Source organism: Zalophus californianus, chromosome X (assembly GCF_009762305.2).
Source record: "Zalophus californianus isolate mZalCal1 chromosome X, mZalCal1.pri.v2, whole genome shotgun sequence".
NCBI lineage: Eukaryota > Metazoa > Chordata > Mammalia > Carnivora > Otariidae > Zalophus > Zalophus californianus.
In genome coordinates this window covers 58,081,107-58,103,905 of record NC_045612.1, presented here as the reverse complement: position 1 = coordinate 58,103,905, position 22,799 = coordinate 58,081,107, and the positions used below count along the sequence as shown (strand labels likewise).

Below are 22,799 nucleotides of genomic sequence, written 5' to 3'. Positions count from 1 at the left end.
GAAAGGACAAAATAGTTTTTGGGTATCAGCTTAAAATGTATATGCCTTTCTGAAATTATTTAAAAAATGAAGTATCACCCTTGAAAATTTCTTCAAGTTATAGACCTTTATCAAGTATACATGACCTTCTAAAAATCTGCTTTCAGAATTCCGTGACTTCTCTCCAATTCTATGCATGCATTCAGGCCCACTATTAAGTATATCAGTACTTGATCAGATTATCAAGTGTTAGATAGCTGAGAGTTTAAGGACATTCATTCTACACATCGGTAGAAATACAATTTCCTTTAATATTCTTTATGTAAATTCCCAATAGAGTCTATTTGTGATAGCTGTACAATTAAACTTGGCATAAAATAATCTTAACAAGGGCGCCTGGGTGGCTCAGTTGGTTAAGCGACTGCCTTCGGCTCAGGTCATGATCCTGGAGTCCCGGGATTGAGTCCCACATCGGGATCCCTGCTCAGCAGGGAGTCTGCTTCTCCCTCTGACCCTCCCCCCTCTCATGCTATCTCATTCTCTCAAATAAAATAAAAAAATAAAATAATTTTAACAAGTCATTATTAAAATCAAGAAAATTCTTATTTGTTCAACTATTTGCTTTTCTGGTATAATTTAACTACCCCCCCCCCCCGGGCTTTAAGGAGTATAACATGGTGTTCAAGATGACGGACTCTGAATAGAAGGCCATGTGTAAATGCTGGCTCTGCCAATTAGTAGCAATGCAATTTGGGGGAATGCTTAATAAACTTTTGAGCCTTGCTTTCCTTGTCTATGAAAAGGCAGACTAAGCCTCTATATATGGTAGCTGTCATCTCTGTTAATAAGTTAAAAAGTCAAGATTTTATTTTTAAAGATTTTATTTGAGAGAGACAGAGACAGAGAGAGAAAGAGACTGCGCACACATGTGAGTGCAAGCGGGGGGCGGGGGGAGGAGCAGGGGCAAGAGGGAGAGAATCTCCAGCAGACTCCACCAACATTGGCCAATGCGGGCCTATGTGGGGGCTTGATCTCGTGGACCTGAGCCGAAACCAAGTCAAACGCTTAACCAACTGAGCCACCCAGGAGCCCCAGAATGTCAAGATCTAAGCTGAGCTTAGTCTGGCAGGGTAAGAGAATAAGAAACTGAATGTGATTTTAATGAAGAAACTAAATATTTGAGATGCCTACTTTACTCTCCACCCCAGGAACTCACCACAGGTCTTTGCTGGAGAAACTTAGCTCTTAGAAGCAGGAGGACTGAGGTCAAAGCCTCTATCTCATCCTTTAGTTCCTCTTTTTGTCTTTTATCTCAACCTTGTCTGCCTATAGAAGTTCTCCCTCCCTCTTACTTCCTTTCACTCTCAGGAAGCAATCAATGGCCAAATCCTGACAATCTTATCTCTTAGTTCTTGACTCCCTTTTTTTTTCCTTCCCTATAGATATAGCCCAGGCATACATCATCTTTCCCTTAGATAACTGCAACATCTCAGAACTGGTCACCTTGCCTCTAGGTTTACCCCATGTAATCCATTTCCATGCTGCCTTCAGAAGGGGTCTATGGAAATGAAATTCTGGTTATGCCACTCTCTGGCTTAAAACTCTTCATTGACTCCCCATTTCTTAAAAGGATAAAAATCCAAGATCTTTGCTATGGCATACAAAACCCTACAAGCCTCTTTCTCTGGTCTTATCATTTACTCCATCCCATCTTCAACTTTCAGACTTTTTGCTTCACTAATACCTATTTATGTGCACTTTCTTAAACACGTCATGATGTTTCTATCATGGGTTGGTGCAGATGCTGGAATGTTTCAATTATCTTCCATTTGTATGGGGAATTGCTACTCATCTTTTATAGTCCTCTCTGCAAAGTTCTCTGACTCCTAAATAGACCTCATGGCTCCTTTGTATTATTTTTGAACTTTGTACATTATTCTATTATTGCATATACTGTACTGCACTGTCATTTGTTTACATGTTCTCCTTTACTAGACAGTGATTCCTTCAGGGATGACAAGGACTGAAGGAATCAACTCTGGATCCTTAGTTCCTGGTATGGAGTAGTATTCCAATATACATTTTTTAAAAAATGAACTAAAGAACTTTTAAAACTGTATATTGTAGAAATGCTGAACATAAATATAATAATTATTATTACTACTTTACTTCTATTCTAGTTCCTCTGTGTCTCACACCTTCTCTCCCTTCTGTTACCTACCTGTAGGATACATTTTCCTCTGGATCTCAGTCCCTGTGGCTGATTCCACACTCTGTTTCCATATATCCTTGTCATAATCTGTCTCCTAGGACTGCTAACCAATTGCAGGCTGCTGCACCACCCTTATTTGTTTTCTACCTGCTTGTGGAACTCTCACCATCAGCCCATCTGCCATTGGCCCTCACTGATGCCAATTTCCTACAGCCAGTCTCCAAAACCCTTCCCATCTCCTCTCTCTTACTGCTGGAACCTTTGAAGGTCAACTGCCATGCTCTGGAAGGCCTATCTAATATTTCTTGGTCTGTTGTATTTCATTTGTCAACTAAGCCTCAATTGTGAGAGCTGTCAGAAGTAGAGGTTAGTTGAGAGGAGTTATTAACTTTTAATCCTTTTTGCTCCCCCTCCCCACCTTTTTTAGAGAGAGAGAAAACATGAGCGGGGAGGGGTAGAGTGAGAGGGAGAGAATCACAAGCAGGCTTCATGCTCAGCATGGAGCATGATTCTGAGATCATGACCTGAGCTGAAATCAAGAGTCAGAGGCTCAACCGACTGAACCATCTGGGCACCCCAATCCTTCTTGCCCTTTTAAACCAAAAGCTAGCTTAAAGAGTAGAGTTTCGTGTAGTTAAAAAAATTAAAAAGGCATAATTATATTGTGACTTGGTTTCTTTATATTGAGAAGTATAGAGAGGACACACTGAGTTACTGAAGACATTCCCATGTTTATTTAACATACATCTAGACAAAACAAAAAAAATATTTTGTCAATCTAGCAGTTTAATATATTTAGGATGTATCCACATTAACAAGAGGAAAGTAGCACAGCACAGTAGATGACTGTATAAGCACTGGGGTCCAACAGATCTGAGTTAAAGTTCTGGCTCACAAATTTACCAGATCTATGATCTTTGGACAAGTTATTTAGCCCCTCTGGGTCTTAGTTTCCTTATCTTGGGCATGTCACAGATACTTACCTCATAGGGTTCTGAGGACCAAATGAAATAATATACATGTGATGTTTAGGATATTGTCTGGTACACAGAAAATGCTCAGTGAATGGTAGCTTTAAAAAATGTGACACCTAAAATTTCCCTCTCCTTCAATGGCATGAGAAAGTGAACGATACTGCAATATGTGAGCAACTTGATAGGTCATATGATCTATAAAACTAGTCTTCAACTTACAAATTCTGTACCAAAAGTCATAAACATATTGCTAATATGCCATAAAGACAACATTCTAAATGGTGGTAAGGCTGCCCCCATCAGCCAATTTAAACCATTTTACACCTGAAATATAATACAAAGAGTACATTACTATGGTAGTGGCACCTCCTAGGAGATGGGGGCTCCTGAAGGAGGAGTGAGCTATCAATGATCTTGGGAGTAGAGAACTATAGACCAGTCTGTTCATCAGTATGTGTGGGTAAATGAGACACTACCTGTATTAAGAAAAGAGATATCATATGTCAGTTTCAGAAAAAAAAGAAAAAATTAAGTAACAAACTATAAATACCAGCAAGTCACAGAATCACAATTTTCACTTAGGCTACTTATGCTAGCATCACTGTGGTGATAATAATGTCTTGGTGTGCTCCTCCTGCACACAACTTTAACTTGTATTAAACACAGACCACTTTATATTTTTTAGTATGTTTTCAAATCACATGGATTGGTGCAGATGATGGAATGTTTCAATTATGTGTTCCATATGAACACAAGGGAGACAGGTCTATGCTATGCAACATCTATACGTTTACAAATAGGAAAAGCAAATGCAAACTTGCTAACTGGTAAAATAAAGCATTTGTGAAAAAAAAAGAAGTCTGCGGGTGCTTATGTTTACTATGTAGACAAAGCCTAGGTGATGCTCTAAGAGCTTTTATCGACAATTTGGAAAACAGAAGTTATCAATTAGTGACTAGGCTGAACATAGGATGAAATACTGGAATTAGAACACAAGTTTATTTAAATACACTGGCTATTTGTAAATATTATTACTGATGCCCTTCAAAATAGGTATTATTTCTCCCCAAACTGATGTGAGGTTTAAAGCTATATAACAATTTAAAACTACTCACATTTACTAGTATATAATTAGTACCAAAAGTAGCATTATTATTGTTTTATACTAGGATTAAACACTAAAATCTATCTTCTTGGGAGCAAATTACCTCATAACAAAATTATCCTTTAATTATAATCTTCTAGCTGTTTGTTAAGATCACATTAGCATTTGTATAATGAGCCCTTATGTAAAAGACCTTCCCATTTTGGTTAAAAAAAAACATTACAGTCCACTCAGGAATAAAAATGACCTAAGCTAGGGACACCTGGGTGGCTCAGTCAGTTAAGCATCCTACTCTTGATTTCAGCTCAGGTCATGATCTCAGAGTCAGGAGATGGAGCCCTGCCATCAGGCTCTGTGCTCAGTGGGGAGTCTGCTTCTCTCCCTCTCTCTCTGCCCCTCTGCACACATGCTCTCTAAAATTAATAAATAAATCTTTTTAGAAAAATGACCTAAGCTATCTGCCTGAAAACATGTTGGTGATTCTGCTTGGAAAAAAATGGATCATCAAAGCAAAAATGCCTTGGTCATTTTAAGCCATAAATGTGGAACTTGAACCATCTTAGGTTCCTATTAAACTAACAGAATGAATGATGGGTGACTTCCCACTTCTGATATCACTGATTGAATAGGATTATCAAGGATCACCACTAGACTCTGAAGAGAGAAACAAAGAATGTGGCAAAAAAAACTATAGATACATGGGGTCATGGCCTTGCCACTATGATTAAAAATTAAAGGGTCAATGAGGCCATTTGCTCCTATGAGATCCCTGCCACTAGTTGGACTGAAACTTCCATCTGTGGTCTTAATGTTAAATTATCCACTTGCTGATTCAATAGACAGATATGCCAACTGTATCTGTGAAAAGTTTAGACTTGTGCCTCAAAAAAATATATTTTATGTTCTCTTCCTGTCAGGTACAGAGAAGTGTATTTATATATACAAATGGATCTTCATCTGAATGGAATCATAGTTCACTTTTGTCAGCTTGTGTTGGCTTACGCTGTACCAGTTCATAGCCCTGCCCAGAAGTGCTGTCACAAAATTCCACCTTGATTTAACATATTCCTCAGCAGCTATGACAGTAACTTCTGGGACACCAGCTTGTGTCAAAACATTAAAGGAATCATGTTAACTCTGAAAAACTGTAAGTTACATATTCTTTTCCAAAATAAGAAAATGTTTTAAGATCAATTAAAAATTATATTTTGTATGTGATTAGTTACTTGGTTACACTCCTTTTAAAATGACTCAGAGGTTAACAAAGAAAAATGGTTAGTATATTTCAAAATAATAAAACAACAGGCCTACAGTTTAAATTAGAAGGAGGGCATGTACTGCATGGAGCACTGGGTGTTATATGAAAACAATAAATTGTGGATCACTACATCAAAAACTAATGATGTACTCTATGGTGACTAACATAATAAAATAAAATAAAATTTAAAAAAAAGCAATGTTTCTTTAGAAAACTGGCATAACTTTAATTTTTCAGAATGTGTATTTCTAACATCTTCCATCCTTATTCCCACAATGGAACTCATAAATGCTCTCTTGCAAATTCATCATTATAGTCAAGAATGTGAAAATATTGGATACTATATTTAAAGTATATTTAAAGAAGTTTGGTCATTTATAGGAAAAAGTTTGGGGGCAAGTTATAGAGATGGTGTTAAATGACAGAGACACTTTTCTAGTCTTTTTTCCCACATCCCAGAGGAAAAAAACAATTCACTTTCCCAACCACACCAACTTTTTAACAGAAAATGAGAAACACGAACAGCTTACCTGTTTGACTGCATTATCATTTCCTAAACCACAGTCTGGACCAGAGCAGACATAAACGTTGGAAGGTAAATCATTATAAGAGTTCCTGCTGACATCTGAAGAATCTCTCATATTGAAGTAAAGAGCCCACAGAAGTCTTGGTTTTTCAACTTCTTCATTTTCTAAATGTAGGCATAAATTTTACTTACATCTATAGCACAATAAGCCTGTCAATTAATACAATACATAGCCAATTACTAACAAAGCCATGATTATATAGTGTAGTAAATCAGAGCTTTGTATGTAAAAAACAGTAAATCTTTATCCACACACTCTAATACATGTATATATTTCAAGCAGTGATGGCTTTTCAACCTAAGACAAGTTAGATTTTAAAAATTATTTTGATTACAAGTTACTTAGATGTAAGTCCAATTGTGTTCTCTTGGATTTCTATTATTTCTCCACAGCAGTATCAAAGCATTTCTGAACACATTCATCCTTAAATTATGCCACTGAAGATAACAAATTTTTTTATGTTTCACATAAACAAACTAACTTGAAAAAATTATTAAGTCAATGATCTATACAGGATTATGAGATGTCTAGAAGACATCTATAGAGACAGGAAGTAGATTAGTGGTTGCTTAGGGCTGGGGGAACTGGGGTGAGGGATGACTGTTACCAGGTGTGGGGTTTCTATTTTGGGTGATGGAAATATTCTAGAATTTACTGTGGTGATGTTTGAACCATTTGGTGAATATATTAAAAAACATTGAATTTTACACTTTAGGTGGGTGAACTGTATAGTACCGTGGATTATATCTCAATAAAGCAGTTATTAAAAATATATATCCAGGATTAACACATTGATACCATAACTCACTAACACTTTGTCCTACTGGATTATAAAAGTCATGGCAACCAACAACAAAAATAAGGTTGTGAGACTTAAAGTTGTTTTAGCACATATTCTCTCATTTAACAGTGAGCATCTATTATGTGTGGTAGGCTTGGGCTAGGAGACAGAGATGCACAGATAAAGAAGAGTTAGTCCTTAGTCTCCTGATTTTTCATGTTCCCTAATACAGAGAGGGCCTAGCACACAACAGACATTCAATGAACAATTTCTATATTGATTTTCATCCTGTTTTCAGGTATAATCAAAGTATGATGTGCTTATTAAAAGGTTCTACCTTATTAATACCTAAAAACTATTCTTTGCAATCTTAATAATTATTTCCTTGCCACTCTTCCTTAGAAATGTTATTAAATTTTCTTTGCTTGAAATATTGCTGTTAATATATTTATTGACTACAGAATTTTCTTTAGCCTGAATCTGAACAAAAATTCAAATTCTGTATAATGGTAACAATAGATGTATATTAAATTACTCAAGACCATGCAGTACCTTGTGAATCATAAAGAAAATACAAAAGGTATAATTAATTAATTAGCTCTTATTGTTAAATTGGTAATTAATGTAGCGAAATTCACAGCTAATTGCAGCATTCAATTAATAAGAATGCCCAATTCCTCAATTCAGGATAAACAGGATTTTGTTATATTTAAAATATCTCCACTACAAGAATACCAAACATGTTATTTTTCTAGTTCATTTTGAATAATCCATAATTATTAGTGTGACAGGATAAAGAAACTCTGAATGGAAGAAGTGATTCCTTATGATGTCCCTTCCTAATGCTAAGATATATTGAATCTAAGGTATCACTAACTTCATGTAAACACATGAAAGATGGTGAAACCTATTTACTGACAAAATAAAGGAACTTAAGGAACTCGTATTTCACAGCTAAAACCATATGGCTCTTAGTAAATTTATTGGTTTTAAGTTTAGTTTCACTAAATCTTATGGGAAGACAATTAAACATACCGCCTATGATTTGCAACACCAGACTCCAGGAGCACTGCAGAAAGAAAAGTGGGCTAAGGTCTGGAATTTCCTTTAATATTGCCCAGTCCATTTCTAAGCATACATTAAGAGAGTTTATCTTGTATTTCATGAAAGTTCCAGCTCAAAGGAGGGCTTTCACTCAAAAGAAGTTGGGAAAAATGAATAATCCAATAGATTATAGGAAAGAAATTTCATAGAGGTTGAAGCATTGAGAAGGAACCATGAGAGAGATGAAAAGTTGACATAGGCTGAAGATAAATGCTCTAGATAGAAGAGAGTTATCAGGCTTTGACCTTAAAACCCTCAAAATGACATATAATTGCTTCATCTTTCTTTGAGGTCAGCTGGAAGGCAGAGAGATAGTTGAAAAAATAACATGCAGTTGTGAACTACACAGTTGTCAAAGAAATATTAAAGCTGCTGAGGTTTGGCTAGGAATACATCACCTAACCAGGAACAAAACTGGTTTTCTGTAATAGCTCATTTCATCAGTTAGATAATGTAAAGGACTGAACAAGTGAAAGGTAATTTAGAATAAGACCTTAGGCAAATTAAACTGAGATAAGTACAAAATAAGGTAGGCAGAAAAAAAAATCAACAATGGCATACCAAATACAAGCAATAAATGGTCTACAGTTACATGCCATATTTAGGAATAGACTATTTTAGCAACACAGCAGAGGAGTGTGAGGACAAGAGTGTAAGAGACTGTCACAGCTGTGACCTACTCTGGATACAACAAATACAAAAAGGAATTAAGATAAGGCATTTGACTTCTGAGCCCAACAATTACCTAACATCCTTATCAGCCACGGACCTCAAAATAACACCTGTAAGGGTAATTTTTGTTTTTAGGTAGTTTTGTTTTTTTGAGATAGGACATGAGTGAGATGGGATGAGATAATTCCACATGCCATGCACAATCAAGGGAAAAAGAGAACATGGTGCAGTAATGATACTACACTGTAGACATTTCAATATATAGTACTAATGAAATTCTTGTTTCAATTCATATAGAAAAATCTCAACTTCCTGGGTAAAATAGGAAACCACTGAGGATAGTTATACCATTGCTCACTCAGTCCTTTGAAGGGTATTCTGAAGTCTGGAAGAACTAATCCAGACTGGTATGAATGGTTAGCAATCACCTAATTTTCTTACCTATACAATCAGGTTCATTAGACATAATAACACCTGAAAATTCTTTGGACAAGGAAATAGGGAAGGGTTTAGAGATCTCTGATGTTCTTAAAGGAGGCCAGGGGGTTTAGAGATCTTTGATGTTCTTAAAGGAGGTTGGGAGGTAGGGCTCTTGGAAGTATTGGTACAATTGCGTCTTAAGACAGTATATGTCAAGAGCTCCAGCTGATACCTTAAATGTGAAAAAGTAACAGAAAGAATAGAGGGAATACCATTCACAAACCTACTGAAATTTCTTATATACATCAGCAAAGAAGTACTGTATTTGAGAAGAGAACATGATCTTTTACAATAAATAAACTTCCTTGCAAGGTAACTAGGCTGACTTTCACAAAGGCTTATGAAGCACAGCACTAAACAGAATGTAGAACTCTAAAAGAAAAAATAAGCTCAAGTAATGTTATTCCTTTGGCACACATTTTAAAACAAACATTAGGAGAAGGAAGGGAAAAATGAAGGGGGGAAATCGGAGGGGGAGATGAACCATGAGAGACTATGGACTCCGAGAAACAGGGTTTTAGAGGGAAGGGGGGCGGGGGGATGGGTTAGCTGGTGATGAGTATTAAGGAGGGGCATGTACTGCATGGAGCACTGGGTGTTATATGGAAACAATGAATCATGGATCACTACATCAAAAACTAATGATGTATTGTATGGTGACTAACATAACATAATAAAATTAAAAAAAATAAAACTATTTACAATGCTCTAAAGCATAAGATTTCATATCACTATCAAGTAATTAAAACATAATAATAAAAGCCACTAATCTGTGAAAATAGGTGCTTTTGCTACAGAGAAGAATGTGCTTTAATGCACTAAAAGTTGATACTGCTCATAAAGTTCTTTCTCATTTAGGCAGGAAAATGAATTGAGCTCTCTTCTCCAGGTGACTTTGCCTCTTTGACCTGCCATGGCCCAGTGCTCACTTTATCTGGTGATTCATTTTCAATAACTCCAACAGTATTTGTTCTGACATTTTAATTAAAATATGACCACTACCTCATCCTGATGATAAAAAGGCCTATGTGTCAGTGAAAACTAGCTTTTTAGTGCCTCAGTGCACCTGAGGACCCCTCTGAGCACATAGTTCTTACTAAAGAATTTCACTCAGGTTCTAAACAATACATCATTTCAAAATGGGATCACTTTAACCATTAAGATTAATGTTTAAAAATCTAAAATGACTAGAGGATGCTAAATAATGAATATGTGATTTCCTCAGCTTTTTTTTTTTTTAAAGAAAATTAAATGCATTTAAAACATGAAGAACAATGATACAAGATTCAAATTTAGTGTATTATTGGGACTATCACAAAATGAAATTAAAACAAAAAATTATTAAAAATTTCAGAAACAAGGAAAAAATTCAGTTTTTAAAAGCAAGGTAATCAAAGCCAAGGATAAAACCATGATTCCATATTAGGTTTAAGAATATTCTCAGGTATCAAAACTTCGCAATCAAATTTTTAACAAAAATTCAAACACATATATGAGACTTTCCAATGAATAAAATGTAAATATGAAACAAACTAAATTCCAAACTAAAGTGAAATAAAGTTTCAGATTTCAGGATTTTATTCACGTAGCTGAAAAAAAAAATAATTATACTGGTATTAGTTCTTAAAACGGAGTTTTCTTATGTAAATATAAATGTCCCACTACATACTATCTCTGCATTAAGAAAACAAATAAGACACATAGGAGATGAACTAAAAGAAAATACAACAGGTAGGAGTAAATAAATGGTTGCCTGAACAAACATAACATCCAAAGGAAATAAAGATATATGACTCAGTGAGGAAACTGGTCATGATTCAAGTGGACATGCAAATCCTAAAATGAAAATCATCCTTGCTTCATATAAATGTATAATATCCATTAGGCTACTTTTTGATCACTTACACCCTAAATACACTACAATTTACTCCATTCATAGCTATAAGAGCTCCCCTATGAGGAGAAAAATTTAAAAATTTGTGGTTGAAAAACATTTTTCCACCATGAATAAGTAGCATAGTGGCACATATATTTTGAGAGCTAAATATTTATCACATCACTAGCAAGCTACACATTAAAGGACAATTAGGAGGGATTCTGACATTTGTCAATTAATACTGTAATATTATCTCAGCTTTTTTTTAAATAAAGATAACTTTTTCTGATAAAGGTATACTCTCTGTATAATATCTGTAAAATGAAGAAAATTAAAAGGAAAAAAATAAAAGTTGTCCATAATTCCACCAAAACTGAGAGATTTACAGGCAGTCTTTTTCCTATGCATGTGAGTATGTATGCATATAAATGTATATTTTTTGCACCTAATTATACATGTTGTGTGTGAAACATATTTTTCCTTTACCATTACAGAGTGAACATTTGCCCATTTTTAGGAAGAGAATGTGCTCCTTCATGCTACTAAAACGTGTAATACATCACATTTCAGTCCAGGTTGCAGAAACCTTCACGAGATACCTAAGAGGAGTAAAGTTGTTATATTACCTTTTCATCATGAATCGCTGATTATTATTCTTACCTATCTCCGTTTCAGTATATGGAGTAAACAATTTCTGCACAACTGGTTCTAAATCTTCTCTTGCTGTTTTAGAAGATGTACAAGTCAAATGAACCAGATCTGTTTAAAAAAAAAATATCTTGAGTTCCTATTACACACATTTGGCACTAAACTGGTGCCAGGGGAAACAGAGACCTAAGCAAGTCATGGCTCCTGCCTTTAAGGAATTTATAATCTAGTGATGGAACATGTAGAAACCATAACAATATGCTGTATGTGTTAATAGCTAAAATATGTGTTAACTAATAAAGAGCACACTAAGACACAAGAGGAAGTAGCAGTTGGTGGTTCATTTTATAAAACTAGCAGAGTAGAAAAGCTTAGGAAACCACTTATTCATAGAAAGAGCTTAACTTATCCTTATAACATTCCCAAAGAGGCTGGATAAAGGAAGAGGCTGGATAAAGGATTGCTAAGCAAAGTAGAAGTATGTAAAAAAGAATGAAATGGAGTATTTACCTAGAGAACACACTTCATATTCTTCAGATGGAAGAATCCATTTATATAAACTTTACTGATAAGTTAACATATCTATTCATTATAGGGTTTTCTTTTTTCTTTAAATTTATTGTTATGTTAATCACCATACATGATTAGTTTTGTTTTTTTTTAAGATTTTATTTATTTGACAGAGAGAGAGACAGCGAGAGAAGGAACACAAGCAGGGGGAGTGGGAGAGGGAGAAGCAGGCTTCCCGCCGAGCAGGGAGCCCGATATGGGGCTTGATCCCAGGACCCTGAGATCATGACCTGAGCCGAAAGCAGACGCTTAACGACTGAGCCACCCAGGCGCCCCCATCATTAGTTTTTGATGTAGTGTTCCATGATTCATTGTTTATCTATAACACCCAGTGCTCCACACAGAACGTGCCCTCTTTAATACCCATCACCAGCCTAACCCATCCCCCCACCCCCTCCCCTCTAGAACCCTCAGTTTGTTTTTCAGAGTCCATCATCTCTCATGGTTCGTCTCCCCCACCGATTTCCCCCCCTTCATTCTTACCCTTTCTTTTTTTTTCTTAACATATATTGCATTATTTGTTTCAGAGGTACAGATCTGTGATTCAACAGTCTTGCACAATTCACAGCGCTCACCATAGCACATACCCTCCCCAATGTCTACCACCCAGACACCCATCCCTCCCACCCCACCCCCACTCCAGCAATCCTCAGTTTGTTTCCTGAGATTAAGAATCCCTCATATCAGTGAGGTCATATGATACATGTCTTTCTTTGATTGACTTATTTCACTCAGCCTAACACCCTCCAGTTCCATCCACGTCGTTGCAAATGGCAAGATCTCATTCCTTTTGATGGCTGCATATCAAAACCTCAATGAGATACCACCTCCCACCAGTCAGAATGGCTAAAATTAACAAGTCAGGAAACAACAGATGTTGGTGGGGATGCGGAGAAAGGGGAATCCTCCTACACTGTTGGTGGGAATGCAAGCTGGTGCAACCACTCTGGAAAACAGTATGGAGGTTCCTCAAAAAGTTGAAAATAGAGCTACCGTACGATCCAGCAATTGCACTACTGGGTATTTACCTCATTATAGGGTTTTCTAAGAAACCTTTTCGGGGAACACTGCTGGCTAGGTTTGAGTGATACATATACTTGAAAGTCCATAAAATGGCACAATTTAAAGCAGTATATAGTATTTTCAGAAATCCCAAATCACTTCCTTTTTCCATTTACAGATTCATGGGGCCTGGCCTTGGAGAATGTTTGCGTTAGAGAATATCATGAACAAAAAAGGCCCTTCGTAGGAGTAAAGTACTGTAGCCTAATACACTTAGAATTGCTAAAGCCCAACACACAAATATAAAGTAAGGACAAACAGTTTTGTGTACTGAAAGAAAGGACTAAGGGGATCCCCAATGGGAGAAATTCTTATGGTCCAGGAAAGGGCTTGGGGCAGGATAAAATGATAACTGAAAGAATATACTAGAGAAGAGTATAAGTACTGAGAAATTCTTTCCCCTAAAACACCGGTAGAAAAGTATACTCACTTCTTTTCTGAAAGTTTAGACCAGTAGACTTTATTTTTAAACCCCAGGAAGACAGTTCAAAGCTTATCATGGAAGTTGACATCAGAAGTGGAGGCTTATTATTAAAATTCCATTCTAAGCATGAACTGAGGACTCTTAATAACCATCTGAGCTAAAATCAAATTTTGTAGATTTTTTTCAGGTCCACCAAAAAAAGTGATATTCTAAGAAGGTTTCTATTTTATTTGAGTATAGTTTTTACATGATTGTAACAATGATTCCTATTGATTCTGGGATACAATAGGACGTATGGTACTAATCATTTCAAAAGGTATAATAACCTTCACAACAAAATTATTCCTAATTAACTAAAATTTTCCAAATGCTATATAACTTTGCTGGGGAGTTTAAACTCCCTACGTAATTGCTGAATTAAATGGGGTATATAACTACAAAGGCAGAAATTCCTGATAAAATTTGAGAGAAACTGTCCTGTCTCATAAAATACCAATACCCATGCCAAAGTTCTCAATTTTCCAGTTCTTCCTATTCAGTTAATGTGTACTAGAGAAAAAGCAGATGAACATGAATATAAATAAAAGTATATTTTTAATATCTTAAGGGTAGACTACTGGTTCCATTTAACAGGATATATAAAAGAAATATATAATGGAGTAATTACATCCTTATGTTTTGTAACAATATTATCATAGTTTGGTTCAGGGAGTGCCACCAAAAATTTCTAGTAGTCAAGTCAGATTATCATCTTACACTTAATGAGTTTTATACCAATTCTTAGAAAGAGGGGTGCCTGGGTGGCTCAGCTGGTTAAGCATCTGCCTTTGGCTCAGGTCATGATCCCTGTGTCCTGGGATCAAGCCCCTTGTCCAGCTCCCTGCTCAGCGGGAAGTCTGCTTCTCCCTCTTCCTTTGCCTCTCCCCCCAGTCATGCTCTCTCTCTCAAATAATAAAATCTTTATTTACAAAATAAAATAAAAATAAAAAATAATATAAAATAAAAGCAAAAAACAATTCTTAGAAATACTAAAACATTCATAACCTGAATTGTAATGTCTGAACATGATTCTGATTAGATGCTACATTATTAATTGACCTAAAAATTTAAGTTATAAACAACTATTTTTTTCTCCCTACACTTCCTACTTTTCCTGTTATGATCAAAGTAATATAGACTACTATTTAGTAAGTTATATATGAACCGCATAGTAACCACAAACCCCAAAACTATAAATAGATACACCAAAAATTAGGAGAAAGAAAGTCAAACATAACACTACAGAAACTCATCAATCACAAAGAAAGTAAGAAAGCAAGAGAGGGAAAAGAACTACAAAACAACCACAAAACAATTAACAAAATGGCAATAGAGATACCTAGCAATAATTACTTTAAATGCATTATGTGACTTTAATTCTTCTCCAAAAAATTAACTTGCTCAATAAATGCTAAAAATGACTACAAGTTATATCAGATGGGGCAAGTGCTTTCCTAAAAGCATTATACTTATTAATACAAATCAATAACTATTACTAAGATTGTAGAAGATACATCAGAAGTGAAAATATTACCCATTGGCAGCATGTGATATTATAACGGACTCAAAAATTTTTAAACCTTGGCTCTTTTATAAACTATGCTCCTATTAACTTCATTTAGCAACTGCTTAAAGTCTTAATGGTCTTAAAAATGATGAAATGTATTCTCTATCACAATTTCTCTGCTGGCAATAATACTTAGATTTGATTGGCATTAAAGAAGCCTTAGTGCAATATATGCTTTAATTCATAGAATAAAACAGTAACACTTGAAAAAGTTTGGTGAATGGAGTGCTAGTCACAATCAGTACTACTGAAACAAAGATATCTGAAGTTCACAAGTCTGACATCACTCAACACGAAACTAGAAATACAACCACGCTTTCATTTTAGTTCTCTAAAACTTCCTGGTCAAAACAGCATCTGTCCCAATGCAGTGAGACCCTCCCCCAAAAGAACAGTGCAGGCCCCCGCCACAGCACTTCCCTAAAGTTTGGAGTTTTAAAAGTTAGCAGGCTTGGGGTAAATACCCAGTAGTGCAATTGCTGGGTCATAGGGTAGTTCTATTTTCAACTTTTTGAGGAACCTCCATACTGTTTTCCAGAGTGGCTGCACCAGCTTGCATTCCCACTAACAGTGTAGGAGGGTTCCCCTTTCTCCGTACCCTTGCCAACATCTGTCATTTCCTGACTTGTTAATTTTAGCCATTCTGACTGGTGTGAGGTGGTATCACATTGAGGTTTTGATTTGGATTTCCCTGATGCTGAGCAATGTTGAGCACTTTTTCAAGTGTCTGCTTGCCATTTGGACGTCTTCTTTGGAAAAATGTCTGTTCATGTCTTCTGCCCATTTCTTGATTGGATTATTTGTTCTTTGAGTGTTGAGTTTGATAAGTTCTTTATAGATTTTGGACAGTGCTCACCATAGCACATACTTTCCCTAATGTCTATCACCCAGCAACCCCATCCCTACCACTCCCCACCACTCCAGCAACCCTTAGTTTGTTTCCTGAGATTAAGAATTCCTCATTTCAGTGAGATCATATGATACGTGTCTTTCTCTGATTGACTTATTTCACATAGCATAATACCCTCTCATTCCATCCACGTCATTGCAAATGGCAAGATTTTGGTTTTTTTGATGGCTGCGTTAATATTCCATTGTATATACAGACCACATCTTATTTATCCATTCATCTGTTGATGGACATCTTGGCTCTTTCCATAGTTTGGATATTGTGGACATTGCTGATATAAACATTGGGGTGCACGTACCCCTTCAGATCACTACATTTGGGGGGTGGGAGGGATGGGGTGGCTGGGTGATAGACAATTGGGAGGATATGTGCTATGCTGAGCGCTGGGAATTGTGTAAGACTGATGAGTCACAGACCTGTACCTCTGAAACAAATAATACATTATATGTTGAAAAGCAAAAAAGTATGAAGGGAAAAATGAAGGGGGGGAATTGGAGGGGGAGATGAACCATGAGAGACTATGGACGCTGAGAAACAAACTGAGGATTCTAGAGGGGAGGGGGGTGGGGGTATGGGTTAGCCTGGTGATGGGTATTAAAGAGGGCACATATTGAATGGAGCACTGGGTGTTATATGCAAACAATGAATCATGGAACACTATATCAAAATTTAATGATGTACTGTATGGTGATTAACATAACATAGTAAAATAAAATTAAAAAAAAGTAAAGCACCCACCCTGCACCATTAAAAAAAAAAAAAAAAAAGGTAGCAGGCTTTGCTGGGATAGAGCCCAAAGTTCACTGCACTGCTCCAGGCAGGCAAACAACGCAGAGGCAGCATGAAAACACGTATCTGAAAAACGCTTGGAACGTACAAGAAGAAATTATTCCCTCTTCTGGGAGTGCTTCCCTGAGAAGAGCAGCACAGAGACCACTCTCCAGGAACAAAGGGTGGCTGGCTGGTGCCATTTCCCTCCTCCACCAAGTCCTACCCACCCTGCACTCTGCTGGAACTACTTTTCTCCTGCAACTGTGCATAAGTCCCAGTGCAACAGGCTCCTGCCAGAAAACCAATAGAAATCCCGACACACACAATGTATACTGACCAGAGAGTTCAGCAAGGCTTCAGTTCTAGTGGAAGTAGCACCAGGTTTCATTTAACAAGTAGACCAGAATACACCTAGTTAAAAGTCCCTACACACTGGCCAAGATCCAAACAATCCCCACTGCAGGCAAGGAGAGCCTCTGCAGAGGCTTGCTTGAAGGACAGAACAGTGGAAACACAGCAGCAGAGTGCACACAGCACACACCAGAGACACTTGCCAGGCCCTGAACACTATATGACACCTTCATAAAGTCATTACTCTCAGGAGAAGGAAACATAAGAGACTTTTCTAAAACAGAGAAGAAGACAGAGACTTACATAAAATGCCCAGATGTAAAAATTCATCTCAAAAGAAAGAACAAGAAAAGTTCACAGACAGGGATGAAATTTAAACAGATATAAGTGGGGAGTCTGCTTCTCCCTCTTCCTGCTACTCCCTCTGCTTGTGCTCTCTCTCTGATAAATAAATAAAATCTTAAAAAAAAAGAAAAAGATTTCTGGGGTTGTGTCAGAAGGATACAGGAGCACTGGCCAAAGGTTCGAGAGATGGGAAAAGATGGTGGAGTAGGGGTCCCTATTCTAAGCGGTCCCCGGAATTGAACTGGATATCCACCAGAACACTCTGAACATCCATGGAATCAGCCTGAGATGTAAGAAGATAGATCTGGAACTCTACAAACAGAATATTGCAGGCGGCTGGTTTCGAGGTAGGGAGCGGGGAGCCGTGATTCTGCGGGCAGATATCTGAAGATAAAAGGAAGGGGGAGGGAGCCGAGCCCTCGGGATCCTAAACCGCTGGTGAGCGACAGCCTCCTGAGCTGGGGACGGGGCACACACTCGCAGACTGGTAGAAACGGGGAAAGGACTTTAGGCGACCGCTGGGACTGAAGCTGGAGCGGTGGGGCTGCGCGTGTGAACTGGGGGCAGCTGGCAGATTTAGAAGCACAAAGGGCAGAGACGTGCCCTGACCTGGAGGCAAGGACTGGGAGTGCTGTGGAGGGGCGCACAACCCAAGACGCTGCAGTTCATAGCAGCACGGACAGAAACGGAGAGAGTGTGGCCTGGAGAGCTCATTGAAGAACAGAATGCGATCTCTCTGCTCTGAGGTAGAGGGTTGGAAATGGTCTCTTCTGCTCTCACGGAAGAGACGCGGAAAGCCTCCAGAGAAAAAAAGCCCCAAAAACCTGGTTTACACTGAGCCTGTCGCCCACCACAGGGGGCAGGGCAACTCTGCCCAAACAGGGTTGCCTGAGTAACAGCGTGCCAGGCCCCTCTCCCAAAACACAGGCTGAGAAAACAAGAGGCCAGCAACACTAAGGTCCCTACAAAACAGGTGCATTTCGCTTAGATTGTGTTCAATAATTTGGACTCTATATATACCCTCAACCACCCATCAACAGAATGACTAGGAGGAGGAACCCCCAAAATAGGAAAGACTCAGAGACTATGACTTATGCCACAGATTTACAAATGTATTCAGATATAACCAAGATGTCGGAGGTGGAATTCAGGTTAGCAATTGTGAAGACAATAGCTAGACTGGAGAAGTCAATTAATGGCTACACAGAGTCTCTAAGGGCAGAAATGAAAGCTGAACTGGTAGAACTTAAAAATGCTATCAATGAGATCTAATCTAATCTAGAAAATCTAACAGGTAGGGTAAGTGAGGCAGAAGACCAACTAATAGACAAAAAGGGAAAAGAGGAGGCCAGGGAAAAACAACTGAGAATCCATGAAAATAGAATCAGAGAAATAAGCGACAGAATGAAAGGTTCCAGTGTCAGAATCATTGGGATCCCTGAGGGGATGGAGAGAGAGACAGGACTAGAAGATATATTGGAGGAAACTGTAGCTGAGAACTTCCCTAATCTGTGGAATGAAACAAACATTCCTGTCCTAGAGGCAGAGAGGACCCCTCCCAAGATCAAGGAAAACAGGCCAACGCCCCAGCATGTAATAAAAAAACTTGCAAATCACAGAACCAAGGAAACCATCTTAAGGGCAGTTAGAGGGAAGAGATTCCTTACGTACAGAGGGAGGAACATCAGAATAATGTCAGACCTATCCAGAGACACCTGGCAAGCCAGAAAGGCCTGACAAGACATATTCAGGGTACTAAGCAAGAACATGCAGCTAAGAATACTTTATCCAGCAAGGCTGTCATTTAGAATGGATGGAGAGATGCAGAGCTTTCAAGACCGGCAGAAACGGAAAGAATATGTGACCAGTCTGATGGCCTTGCAAGAAATATTAAGGGGGGTTCTATAAAAGGAGAAAGACCTGAAGAGTGATACAGAAAAGAAATTGGGGCACCTGGGTGGCTCAGTCGTTAAGCGTCTGCCATTGGCTCAGGTCATGGTCCCAGGGTCCTGGGATCAAGCCCTGCATTGGGCTCCATCTTCGGTGGGAAGCCTGCTTCTCCCTCTCCCACTCCCCCTTCTTGTGTTCCCTCTTTCGCTGTGTCTCTGTCAAATAAATAAATATTAAAAAAAAAAAGAAAAGAAATTTACAGGGACCATCTATAAAAACAAGGTCTTCACAGGCAATATGATGATAATTAATTCATATCTTCCAATAATCACTCTCAACGTGAACAGCCTAAATGCTCCCATAAAAAGACACAGGGATGCAGACTGGATAAAAAGACAGGACCCATCCACATGCTGTCTATAAGAGACTCATTCTGAACCTAAAGATACATTCAGACTGAATGTGAAGGGATGGAGATCCATCTTCCAGGCCAGCAGACCTCAAAAGAAAGCTGGGGTAGCAATTCTTACATCAGACAAACTAGATTTTAAACTAAAGACTGTAGTTAGAGACACAGAAGGACACTATATCATTCTTAAAGGGTCTATCCAACAAGATTTAACAACTGTAAATATCTACACTCCCAACATGGGAGCAGCCATCTATATAAGCCAACTGTTAACCAAAATAGTCATATTGATAACAATACATTAATTGGAAGAGACCTCAATACTCCACTCTCAGCAATGGACAGATCATCTAAGCAGAAAATCAACAAAGAAACAAGAGCTTTGAATGACACACTGGACCAGATGGACCTCATAGATAAATACAGAACATTCCACCCTAAAACAACAGAATACTCACTCTTCTTGAGTGCACATGGAACTTTCTCCACAACAGACCACATACTGGGTCACAAATCAGGTCTCAACTGATATCAAAAGATGGAGATTACTCCCTGCATATTCTCAGACCATAATGCTTTAAAACGAACTCAATCACAAGAAAAAATTTGGAAGATATTCAAACATTTGGAAGCTAAAGACCACTCTGCTCAAGAATGTTTGGGTCAACCAGGAAATCAAAGAAGAACTTAAACAATTCATGGAAACCAGTGAGAACGAAAACACATTGGTTCAAAACCTATGGGATGCTGCAAAGGCGGTCCTAAGGGGGAAATACACAGCCATCTAAGCCTCACTCGAAAAAATAGAAAAATCCCGAATTCACCAACTAACTCTACACCTTAAAGAACTAGAGAAAAAGCAACAAACGATGTCTAAGCCATGCATTAGAAGAGAAATAACTGAGATTAGAGCAGAGATCACGGAATTAGAAACCAGAAACGCAGTAGATCAGATCAACGAAACTAGTAGTTGGTACTTTGAAAGAATTAATAAGATCGATAAACAACTGGCTAGACTTATCCAAAAGAAAAAAGACCCAAATTAATAAAATTATGAATGAAAGGGGACATCATGACTAACACCAAGGAAATAAACAATTATTAGAAATTATTATTAACAACTATATGCCAATAAACTGAGCAATCTGGATGAAATGGAGGCCTTCCTGGAAACCTGTAAGCTGCCAAGACTGAAACAGGAAGAAAGTGACAACTTTAACAGGCCAAAAACCAGTAAGAAGATTGAAGCAGTGATCAAAAACCTCCCAAAAAACAAGAGTCCAGGGCCTGATGGATTCCCTGGGGAATTCTACCAAACATTCAAAGAAGAAATAATATCTATTCTCCTGACGCTGTTTAAAAAAAAAAAAAACAGAAACGGAATTAAAGCTTCCAGACTCATTCTATGATGCCAGCATTACCTTAATCCCCAAACGAGGCAAAGAGCCCATCAAAAAGGAGAATTTCAAATAGATATCCCTGATGAATATGGATTCCAAAATCCTCAACAAAATCCTAGCTAATAGGATCCAACAATGTATTAAAAGGAACATCCATCACAACCAAGTGGGATTTATCCCCGGGATGCAGGGGTGGTTCAACATTTGCAAATCAATGAATGTGAGAGAACACATTAATAAGAGGAGAGAGAAGAACCATATGGTCCTCTCAATTGATGCAGAAAAAGCATCTGACAAAATACAACATCCTTTCTTGATTAAAACTCTTCAGAGTATAGGGATAGAGGGAACATTCCTCACGCTCATAAAATCCATCTATGAAAAACCCACAGCGAATATCATTCTCAATGGGGAAAAGCTGAGAGCCTTTCCCTTAAGATAAGGAACAGGACAAGGATGCCCACTCTCGCCACGATTGTTCAACATAGTACTAAAAGTCCTAGCAACAGCAATCAGACAACAAAAAGAAATAAAATGTATTCAGATTGGCAATGAAGAAGTCAAACTCTCTCTTTTCACAGATGACATGATATTTTACGTGGAAAACCCAAAAGACTCCACCCCCAAATTACTAAAACTCATACAGCAATTCAGTAATGTGGCAGGATACAAAATCCATGCACAGAAATCAGTTGCTTTCTTACTAACAATGCAACTGTAGAAAGAGAAATTAGAGAAACGATTCCATTTACAATAGCACCAAAAACCGTAAGCTGCCTCGGAATAAATCCGTAAGGATCAATACTCTAGGAACTACAGAACACTCATGAAAGAAATTGAAGAAGACACAAAAAGATGGAAAAACATTCCATGCTCATGGATTGGAAGAATAAAGATTGTTAAAATGTCTATGCTACCCAGAGCAATCTATACCTTCAATGCCATCCTGATCAAAATTCCAATGACATTTTTCAACATGCTGGAACAAACAGTCCTAAAATTTGTATGGAATCAGAAAAGACCCCGAATCGCCAAGGAAATGTTGAAAAAGAAAAACAAAAGCTGGGGCATCACACTGCCCAATTTCAAGCTGTATTACAAAGCTGTGATCACCAAGACAGCATGGTACTGGCACAAAAATAGACATATCGACCAATGGAACAGAACAGAGAACCCACATATGGACCCTCAACTCTACGGTCAAATAATCTTCAACAAAGCAGGAAAAAATATGCAATGAAAAAAAGACAGTCTGTTAAATAAATGGTGCTGAGAAAATTGGACAGCCACATGCAGAAGAATGAAACTCGACCATTCTCTAACACCATACACAAAGACAAACTCAAAATGGATGAAAGACCTCAATGTGTGTCAGGAATCCATCA

The 22,799-nt window shown here is 37.7% G+C and overlaps 1 protein-coding gene across 3 annotated transcripts in view; it reads right to left on the bottom strand.

The window, feature by feature from the left end:
• CHM (CHM Rab escort protein) overlaps positions 1-22,799 on the bottom strand; it is a 211,303-nt gene that overhangs the window by 3,772 nt on the left and 184,732 nt on the right. For 2 of the 3 annotated variants that reach the window (XM_027608506.2, XM_027608507.2), the window contains exons 13-14: positions 11,689-11,787; positions 6,059-6,219 (exon numbers count right to left, since the gene is read on the bottom strand). In XM_027608506.2, coding sequence (XP_027464307.1) covers positions 6,059-6,219; positions 11,689-11,787 — 260 coding nt within the window. Of the gene's footprint in view, positions 1-8; positions 3,642-6,058; positions 6,220-11,688; positions 11,788-22,799 lie in introns of those variants that run through there. The other variant, XM_027608508.2, reaches the window with a different exon arrangement.